The sequence below is a fragment of the Polyodon spathula genome, chromosome 45 (genome assembly GCF_017654505.1).
Source record: "Polyodon spathula isolate WHYD16114869_AA chromosome 45, ASM1765450v1, whole genome shotgun sequence".
Classification (NCBI taxonomy): Eukaryota; Metazoa; Chordata; class Actinopteri; order Acipenseriformes; family Polyodontidae; genus Polyodon; species Polyodon spathula.
Genome location: NC_054578.1, coordinates 713,320 through 723,774, shown reverse-complemented (window position 1 = coordinate 723,774; position 10,455 = coordinate 713,320). Strand labels below are relative to the sequence as shown.

General features: G+C 40.5%; 2 protein-coding genes across 3 annotated transcripts in view; one reads left to right on the top strand and one right to left on the bottom strand.

Annotated features, from left to right (window-relative positions):
• Nucleotides 1–2,904, top strand: part of LOC121305937 (zinc finger protein OZF-like) — a 15,172-nt gene extending 12,268 nt beyond the window's left edge. Inside the window, exons 2-3 of one of the 2 annotated variants that reach the window (XM_041237626.1) lie at nt 238–435; nt 568–2,902. In XM_041237626.1, coding sequence (XP_041093560.1) covers nt 238–435; nt 568–1,616 — 1,247 coding nt within the window. In that variant the 3' untranslated portion in view covers nt 1,617–2,902. Of the gene's footprint in view, nt 1–237; nt 436–567 lie in introns of both variants that reach the window. The other variant, XM_041237625.1, reaches the window with a different exon arrangement.
• The window catches only part of LOC121305860, a 189,323-nt gene that overhangs the window by 138,381 nt on the left and 40,487 nt on the right, over nt 1–10,455 (bottom strand). The window lies entirely within an intron of this gene.

Genomic DNA, 10,455 nt, shown 5'->3' with positions numbered 1-10,455 from the left:
TTTTTTTATTTTTATAGTTTATTTTTTATTATAGTTTATTTCAGCAGTGGGTAGTTAAACAGCTCTGCAGTAGATCTCAAGAACTTTTCAAATAAAGCATGATGTGTGATTTTAAATAAGATAGGATTCATACCTTATATAGTTTTCTAAAGTGTGGTTTCTGTGGAAATTCAAATAAAAGCTCTTTATCTGCAATCTGGAATGACAAACCTAACAGTCTTGTCTCCTTTTCTTCAGTGAGAACGGATCAGCCTCACTCACAGGAAGTTTCTGAGATGGAAGCAGCTCACGTCAGCCCAGAGCTTCCTATTCGATGGGTTGTTTCTGCAGACAGGACTGTTGAGATCAAGGAGGAAGTGACTGAGCTGGGGTGCGACCAGGCCAACGAGCGGATCCTGCAGGAGGAAACGCCACCTTCTAGCATCGCTGAGAGAGGTGAGGGAAACTGGAATGCTACATAAAATGAAATAGTGTGCTTCTTGGTCAGTAAGGCGCGGTTGGCACTAATGTTTGAGGGGTCTACCACAAAATGCATTGTTATATGTAAAATAAAAATCTGTTTTTCAGGTACAGATGTGAAGCTTCCTGAAGTGGAGCCTGTCCTCATTAAAGAAGAGACTCCAGAAGAACCAGAGCCTGTCCACATTGAGAAAGAAGTCACAGCTCTGGAACCTGTCCACATAAAAGAGGATAGTCCTGCACTACAATCCGTTTATATTCAAATGGTTATTCTCAATCCTATACCCTTACTCACCTTGCAGGGCTCACATAATGAATGTGGGAAGAGCTTCTCCCAATTACAAAGTCTTGCATTACAGCAGCACAGTCACACAGGGTATAAACCACACCATTGTACTGAATGTGGAAAGAGCTTCACTCATTTGAGAAACTTTAAAAGACACCAGCGAGTTCACACAGGAAAGAAACCTCACCAGTGTAAGAACTGTGGGAAGAGGTTCCCTGATGTAGGAAGTCTTAAAAGACACCAGCGCGTTCACACGGGCCAGAAACCACACCAGTGTAGTGAATGTGGCAAGTGCTTCGCTGAGTTAGGAAAAGTTAAAAAACACCAGCGAGTTCACACAGGAGAGAAACCACACCAGTGTACTGCATGTGGAAAGTGCTTTACTGAATTAGGAAGCCTTAAAACACACCAGCGAGTTCACACAGGGGAGAAACCACACCCGTGTAAGGAATGTGGCAAGCGCTTTGCTGTATTAGCAAGCCTTAAAACACACCAGCGAACTCACACAGGAGAGAAACCACACCAGTGTAACGCATGTGGAAAGAGCTTCAGTCAATCAGGCAAACTTAGAAGACACCAGCGAGTTCACACAGGAGAGAAACCGTACCACTGTAATGAATGCGAGAAGTGCTTTGCTGTATTAGAAAGCCTCAAAACACACCAGCGGTTTCACACAGGAGAGAAACCACACCACTGTAATGAATGCGGGAAGCGCTTTGCTGCACTGAAAAACCTTAAAACGCACCAGAAAATTCACACAGGGGAGAAATCGCACCAGTGCAGTCAATGTGGGAAGAGCTTTAATCGAGTAGCGAATCTTAAAAGGCACGATAGAGTTCACACGAGAGAAACGACAACTCAGAAATATTAATACACCAGCAAGCTCGCACAAGAGGACAAAGAAAACGCAGCACCGCAGTGAATGTGAGACGAGCTTCTCTTGCGGGACATGACCTAAAACACACCAGCGAAGTCACAAAGTGAAACTCCCCACTGTGTTGAATGCGGGGGGGGGGGAAACGGTTTGTGAAGAGACGCTGCACCAGAAAATTAAATGAAAGCATTAATCTTTCAGGGTGTGTAATTATTTTCTTCTTTGGCGATGGCCTTTTAATGAGACTAGCTAAAATATGTATTCATTATATAAACTAGCTGTGGAGACCACAACGTGTTCTTTGAGAGAGAAGTGGAAATTGAAGACAATACAATTAACCTTTCTCTTTTCTCAGCAAGTGATCTGTGTGTCTGAACTAAGTGTACTAACCTGGCATCCGAATCTGCAGCTGCTTTAATTCAAACCCTTGTTACAGCCTGTAAAAGGGGGCGGTGTGTAGCGACTGGCAGAAGGGAGAGACACAGGAATTCATTTTGATCGTTCAGTCATTACAAAATAGTTTACTAATGCAATGCCAGCAGCTTGATTATCTCTTCAAAACACAGAACACGCAATCACATTCCCCCAGAGGCCTGCTACTGTGGACAGATTACTCTCTTGAAAATTGCTCCTTTCTTTCAGAGTAAGTTGTGTTCAACTCGTCCCACGGTAGGACACTGATAGCTATAGCAGGGTTTTAAAAGTTTTCTTGAGTTCGTCCTTGGTAAAGCAAAAACAGACGATAACTGAGGGAATTGCTGTCCCACGGGTGTACGGTTTTCAGTTGAATACAAAGGACAGCCTGGTGTGAAGCAACACGTCTTCTGCAAAAATAACAATGTGTAGGATGGCAGAACTCAGAATAAAACGATTTCATTTACCTATAGCAAAGTCATGTTGTCTTACTGTCTTTTTTTATATTATGAATTCTTAAAAAAAAAAAAAAAAGTAAAAAGTAATGGAAGACAATCTAAGTTACATATGGAAACCAGGTCTATTGTATTAGCCAATGGTTCCCCAAAACAAATTTTCCCTTTGATAGGATGACATGTCCACTAGTTTTTGTCCTGGGGAATAACAATTCCTGAAAGTGGGATTTTTCAATCAAACTTTCCATATATGTTGTAGAAGTAAATGCATAAATATTTCATTAATAGATGCAAATTAAATAGGTTTTTATGGACCTTGTGAAATGAAACTCATGTCTTGTCCATGAAAACTGACATAAAGGGCTGTTGCTTCACATTGTCACTTATGTTGTCTAGTGTGAACCCACCATAAGAGATACTTCATTTCTTACCTTACAGTTATGCATCATAGATAGAAACCATCAACATTGCTTTACTATTTAGTTAAAATTAATAATAATAATAATAATAATAATAATAATAATTTCATAGCAGATGCCCTTACCCAGTGCAAAATACAAAATACAATGACTTCAGTGGACCTGGACCTCAGAACTACATTTCCCATCATCCTCTTGCTCACTGGTAAATCCATCTGTTACATATGTGAGCAGGAGGGTGATGGGAAATGTAGTTCTGAGAGGTCAGTGCAGGTACATGCGAAGCCTTCTTGAGGCGGTGAATGCAAAAAAAAGTGGTCAAAAAAACAATACACACCCCTTACGTAAACAATTGTAGGAACACAGGGGGACATGTAACACAATAAAATAAAAAGACCCTAAAGGTGCCCTCTGTAAGGTAATGAATTGTAGATTAAGGATTTCAAATGATACTTCTTGCTTCTGAAATAGGAAAGTTTTTCTTCGGCGTCGGACGTACATCTCAAAGTGTGGGACGTGCAAATCCCAATTTAATCCAAAAAAAACAATCAAATGTTTTCCAAATTTCAGAAAAACTGCTTAAGCTTTCAAGGGAAGGGTTACATCTGAAGAATATTTCAAGTGATTGATTCTGTATATCAAACCTGTGCAGCAACGGTAGATGCTCTGTTGATAACTGCTAGTAATACAGCAAGAACCCTTAATTAATTTTCATATTGTGAAATGAGGTGTAACGGATAGAAATAAAAACTCACAAGATGTATTTAAAAAATGCCCAAAATTCACTATTTTATTCTTCCAATATTACATGCGGGATATGAACGTGATAAACAGAATAGCAGCCTGAGGAGTATTTTGGGAGACGTACCTGCCTTGCTTATAACATACAGGAACATCATTACACAGCTAACGAGACGCAAGGATAACACACAGCCTAGCAAGGGGTAGTGAAAGAGAACTGTCCCATATTTCCCGAAACTTTTACAGCGTCTATCTTCCTAATGGCAGCCTTTCGGAAGTAGATAGTGCGGTCAGGAGTATTGGGACATCTCCATTTTGTCCCGGATGGGCGTGTGGCATTGACGAACACAGGTTTGAGAAGAGGAACCACTGTTTGAAATGGCAGCCGGCCCCATCTGAAAACATCTTGATTCCTTCGATTGCTCGGGCGTCTGCTCTTTAGTTATTCAAGGATACAGGTCATGAAGGTGTACGTGCTTGGTTTGGTGCGGTTTGGATCGTCTGAAGTGAGAACAACGCTCTCCTGTTCTTCAGGTTCTGTGGAAATCCAAGCATGTGGTAGGTGTAGAGTGGCTTGGTTGTGGTTCCGATGAACTGATTTTATTCTGGTTTTTCAGGGTAGCATTTTCTGCAAAACCCTTTGCGCCCATCACCTGACTTGTTCAATTGATCCATGTATTGTAAATTGTTGCATCTTTAACACGACATGCAGGACGAAATACTTCAGCTGACTCTTTATCTCACAGAAAGATTTCTGCTGAATGAAAGATTGTGATGAGCAATCAATATGATAAATATGCTGAGGGTACCACATGTGCTTTGAACCTACAGCACGAAATTCAATTCAAAATTTAAAGCCAGAGTCAGTGCCGTTGTAAACACTGTCAATTTTCCAAAATAAAGTGACGTTGAAATTAGCTGCTTGCACTTATCCTTAGCCTCACATAGTCTGCTTTACAGAAAATGTAAAAATTGAAATGACTCCATCCATTTCCCACCTAGTTATGTAACCAGCCAATAGACTCCAGACAAAAAAATACAGGTTTTCACCTGTAATCTGTAATTGTCTTTGCTAATGGCTTACAAATCCTATAAGTAGACACAATGTCCTGCACAATTTCACCATTTAGGGTGATTTTGAAAAATTACCCCTTGGGTTGATCTTCCCGTGGAATTGCCCAAAGCACAATATGGGTATAATTTGTCCAGAGACTTTTCGGTGTCACCTAGATAAAACACTTAAAACAAAATTATTTGACATTTTAAAAGGGGACATTTAACAAAGTGTGCACCTTTGTCCTTCATTCTCAGGTTAAAAATCAGTTTTTGGATTTCCATTGTGAAGCTGTACACACCGGACAGCATTATACTGTCATCAGAGCCTGCCAACAACAAAACTACACTGGAGGTGCGAAGTCCAGAAATGGCCAAAGCTTAGCACTGGCTTGAAAGAACTGGAGACTTGTTCACTAGTGGGGAGTTGCATCTAATAATCATAATGTTCAAACTGAGAGACTCAGCAATGCATGAGACAAAAGTGGAGTCTTGCCAACAGCATTACAATCTGTTTTATGGATTACTGATGTGATGTAACAAAATCAGAATGGTCCAGATGACGAATGGTCCAAACATGATGTAGTAGTTTGTGTTTTCCAGCTGCGAGTGTAAGGTTTTGATCTGAAGTGATGAGAGTAACACTAGATCAAGCAAGTTTATTCCTTTGTCTTCAGTGTTTTAGTCACATTTACTCCTGGTGCAGAGGTGTCCTCAAGTGGCTGAAATACTGTGACTTCTCTTGTGTCCTTCAAGCGCCAGTAACTGGCTGAAATACTTCTCACATTCAGAGCAGGGATAGGGTTTCACTCATGTGCGAATTTGACGCTGCCTTTCAAGGTTTGATAAATGATGGAAAATCTTCAAACATTCACTGCAGTTCTCTTTTTCTGCAAGTCCGCTGGTGGATTTTTAAGGAGCTGAAGTGTGTTAAACTCTCACCATACTCAATACAGGGATGAGGTTTCTATCTTGTGTGAATGCGCTGGTGTCTTTGAAGGTGCGACAAACGACTGAATCTCTTTTCACATTCAGTGCAGTGATAAGGTTTCTCTCCTGTGTGACTGCGCCAGTGTCTTTTAAGATTCTGTAACAGCGTGAACCTAATCCCACACTCAGTGCAGTGATACGGTTTCTCTCCTGTGTGAACGCGCTGGTGTCTTTTAAGCTGTGATAAATTACTGAATCTCTTCCCACAGTCAGCACAGGGAAACGGGTTCCCTCCTGTGACATTTCCTTTAGCAACTGAGAAAAAAAAAAAGAAGAAGAGTGACAAGGGTTATTGGAAATCATTCTTACACATTCACTCTTCTGCAAGGCTTCCCTTCATAACCATGACCAACTCCTAGCGTGAACTCTGATGAGAATACAGACAAACCTGCTTAATATCACTCCTGTTCATACCAGCCTCCTTTTAGTATCATCACATTGAAATTTGCCAGGCAGAATATAATGGGTATAGTTATGTTGCAAGCCATTGACATATTGGTTGGGCAGCCTCCCTAGCTTAAATTGTATAATTACCTCTAAACCCCAGTTCACATTCAGGTGGACGATCATCACACAGGCTGGATCCCAGCTTGTTGTTCTCCTCAAGTGTACAGGCATTATTTTCAGTAGGATCTTCCTCTGCGATGGGGACACATTCCTGTTCTATGAATTCCTCTTTAACAGGAACACATTCCAGTCGAGGGACCTCTTCATCTTTAACACACGCCAGCTCTGTAACCTGCTTTAGACTCGCACACCACTCCTGGTCAAAGGACTCCTCTTGTGTGTAAACTGCTTCTATCCTTGACCCCTCCTGTGCTGCAGATTTAGGTACAGAACGGCTCTCTTTGGGATCTGTGGGGAAGAAGATTGTACAAAATTAGAACTCTTACTTACTGGCCTGGTTCCTCTACAAACAGGGTATTCCAAAACCTTATCCCCATTGAGGGACCACGACTCACAACTAAAAAAAATAAACAAAATGACGGTCCCAGAGGAAAATGTGTGGTCTTATTTCATTCACTGTTTAATTACATATTAGACTCATAAATCATGATGCATTTTTGGACTGACCTAAAAGACTTTTCTACCGAGTACACAGGAGGTGACGTGAAAGGTGTCACTACTCAGTATAAGGATCGGCCCTTCAGTCCGCTCCAGTCCAGGACGTTACCCGGCTCCATGTTTCCCAGTTCTCCACAGCAGGAATTACAACACAGAGTTCTGTGTGAAGGCTGTATTACCAGCTGCACTTTCAAATGTGTCACTGTAACCAAGGAATCCCAGTTCCACACGTTCTCTCAGCTCCGAGCTAGTGCCACTGGAAGCACAGCCTGTCACTTTTGCTCTAAGCCCAGGCAATGCAATATTGAAGAGTACCGGTTGTTTGGTCAAGGCTAGGTGGTACTTTAGCCTCATCACAGCGGCCATAAGCAACGTCTCGAACGCATGACAAATTGCAATTTCAAACACCTGCCAAAAAAAGATCTCATCAACCTCTATCCAAAAATCTCTCTAGGTACACTTTCACCAGTAGGAGAGCCATTGAAGTCTTCTAATTAGACTGTTCCAGGTTTAACAATATGGACTTTCAATATAGTACTTTTACAGTTTGCAGGAAAAAAACCATTTAAATCTGAATTAGACTAGGAGAGATCTGCAAACACAGAGCAGTACTTCAGGTCTGGAGAATTAATCAGACAGGTATAATAATAGGACAGTAGGATAATCTCCCCACAAGGGGGGTTGACAGATGACCCCGGCGACATGCCTCCCAATAAGGACAATGATATATTTTTCAGGCAACGTTTTCAATACCAGCCGATCAGATGCGACAGTGGTGTCACATGCTAATAAGGAAAGACAGCATTTATCAATCTGATGCCCGCATTTCATGCAATTACACGAAGGCTATAGATAAGCAACGCAATTTGTATGCGGATAGGCGAATGTTGTCCACAATTACAGTAACAGATTTAAACTAGGAATGCAATTATTTTACAGTGATGAAATACACGTGTAGCGTGTTTTTTTTTTTTTTTTTTTAAGTTTTATTTAAAATTAATTTGCCATGTATGCAGTATGCATGGTCAAAACAAAGTCAAATTTGTTTAAAAATAAATAAATAAATAAATAAGATCTGCCTTATTCCTCTCTAAAATCGTAGAATTACAAGCACAGTATTGAAAACACTGTTTGGGTTACATCGATATATGTATTATGTTTGGTATATTAAATATGTAGACCTACTAATAATTATACTAATGCACACTTTTTTTTTATTATTTCATTCAAAGTAATTACAGGTTTGGTGATATAATTAGCGTGCTTTTTTTTTTTTTTTTTTTTTTTAATATATCGTTTATGTGTTTAGTCTGGTGACACAAGCGTGCATTATGATTGGATTGTAGGGCGCTGTTGCCTGTGTGTTGCCAGGTTTGTCTCTCGTATGATCACAGCAAATAATCTCACCTTGTAATAGTCCCTGGATCCCGTTCCTGCGGCAGTCTTGTTCACTCCAGTCGGGGTTCATGTTTCTGAGAGGTTGGTTACTGTCCGCATCTGCAGCGCTCATGCATTCCCGCACCGCTTTCAACTCGCTCTCTGATATTTCCAATCTCAGCTTCAGCCTTTCATTCTCTTTCTCCTTCCCAGCCATTGCAATCTGAAACTCGTTCAATTTACTGCCCACAACTCTTGTGATTTCCCACAAGACGGTGTCTACAGCCGCTTTCACTGCGTGCTCGATGGCAGAGCCGAGCTCGTCTTGCAAGAGCGAAACGGACACGCTGAAGTCCATCCTCGCCGGGTTGCAGTTAGAGTCTGCTCTTTGCAACGAGTAACTTTTGTGACTCTTTAGCTCTGACAGAACTAAAGCCGCGCCTGTTTCCTCAGTAAAAGATCACACTGACAGGTTAAACATGATCTGTGTGCGCAGCTGGCGAGCTCCACTGAGTCTGAGTTCAGAAATAAAACAGAAAATAGTTTGAGAACTCGATGCATGTGCTAAAGCATTAGGAAATATTTTAATTCGACAGAAATCCTTCAAACAGCTTGCAATGTTGTGAGATCAGCAGAGGCTGCAGCCCCCCTCCTCTCCCCCAGCATAAACAAACTCTATCCTCTAATGAGATGCAGCGTCACAGGCAGTGGGCGGGGCTGGCTGGAACCCTCGCGTATGATTGGCTAAAGAAACCCTTTAAACCCAGCAATGCGAGTCTGATTGGCTGACCTTCTTGTCGAAGCAGATGATACTGGATAGCAGAGTTCTTCATGTTGACTCATAATAGACTAAGCTGTGCTTTATAATGCAATGTCCTATTAAACCTGAAACTGGATAGCAGAGTTCTTCATGTTGACTCATAATAGACTAAGCTGTGCTTTATAATGCAATGAACGTGCACGAAAGCATTTCGATAATTTTGCTTCTGAAATTTACCTGAGTATTATCTGATTGCCGAAATATTCAGGATAATTTGGACTTTGACCTAATCGTCTCAAGAATAACTGATTGACCGAATAATGACGTTACAGATAATTTGGCTTTGATCCTATCGTCTTTAAGAAGTACAATCTTTGTATTCTTGGTAACTCGCATATTAAACGGCCATTACTGAAACTGGATAGCAGAGTTCTTCATGTTGACTCATAATAGACTAAGCTGTGCTTTATAATGCAATGTCCTATTAAACCTGAAACTGGATAGCAGAGTTCTTCATGTTGACTCATAATAGACTAAGCTGTGCTTTATAATGCAATGTCCTATTAAACCTGAAACTGGATAGCAGAGTTCTTCATGTTGACTCATAATAGACTAAGCTGTGCTTTATAATGCAATGTCCTATTAAACCTGAAACTGGATAGCAGAGTTCTTCATGTTGACTCATAATAGACTAAGCTGTGCTTTATAATGCAATGTCCTATTAAACCTGAAACTGGATAGCAGAGTTCTTCATGTTGACTCATAATAGACTAAGCTGTGCTTTATAATGCAATGTCCTATTAAACCTGAAACTGGATAGCAGAGTTCTTCATGTTGACTCATAATAGACTAAGCTGTGCTTTATAATGCAATGTCCTATTAAACCTGAAACTGGATAGCAGAGTTCTTCATGTTGACTCATAATAGACTAAGCTGTGCTTTATAATGCAATGTCCTATTAAACCTGAAACTGGATAGCAGAGTTCTTCATGTTGACTCATAATAGACTGCGCTTTATAATGCAATGTCCTATTAAACCTGAAACTGGATAGCAGAGTTCTTCATGTTGACTCATAATAGACTGCGCTGTGCTTTATAATGCAATGTCCTATTAAACCTGAAACTGGATAGCAGAGTTCTTCATGTTGACTCATAATAGACTAAGCTGTGCTTTATAATGCAATGTCCTATTAAACCTGAAACTGGATAGCAGAGTTCTTCATGTTGACTCATAATAGACTAAGCTGTGCTTTATAATGCAATGTCCTATTAAACCTGAAACTGGATAGCAGAGTTCTTCATGTTGACTCATAATAGACTAAGCTGTGCTTTATAATGCAATGTCCTATTAAACCTGAAACTGGATAGCAGAGTTCTTCATGTTGACTCATAATAGACTAAGCTGTGCTTTATAATGCAATGTCCTATTAAACCTGAAACTGGATAGCAGAGTTCTTCATGTTGACTCATAATAGACTGCGCTGTGCTTTATAATGCAATGTCCTATTAAACCTGAAACTGGATAGCAGAGTTCTTCATGTTGACTCATAATAGACTGGCTG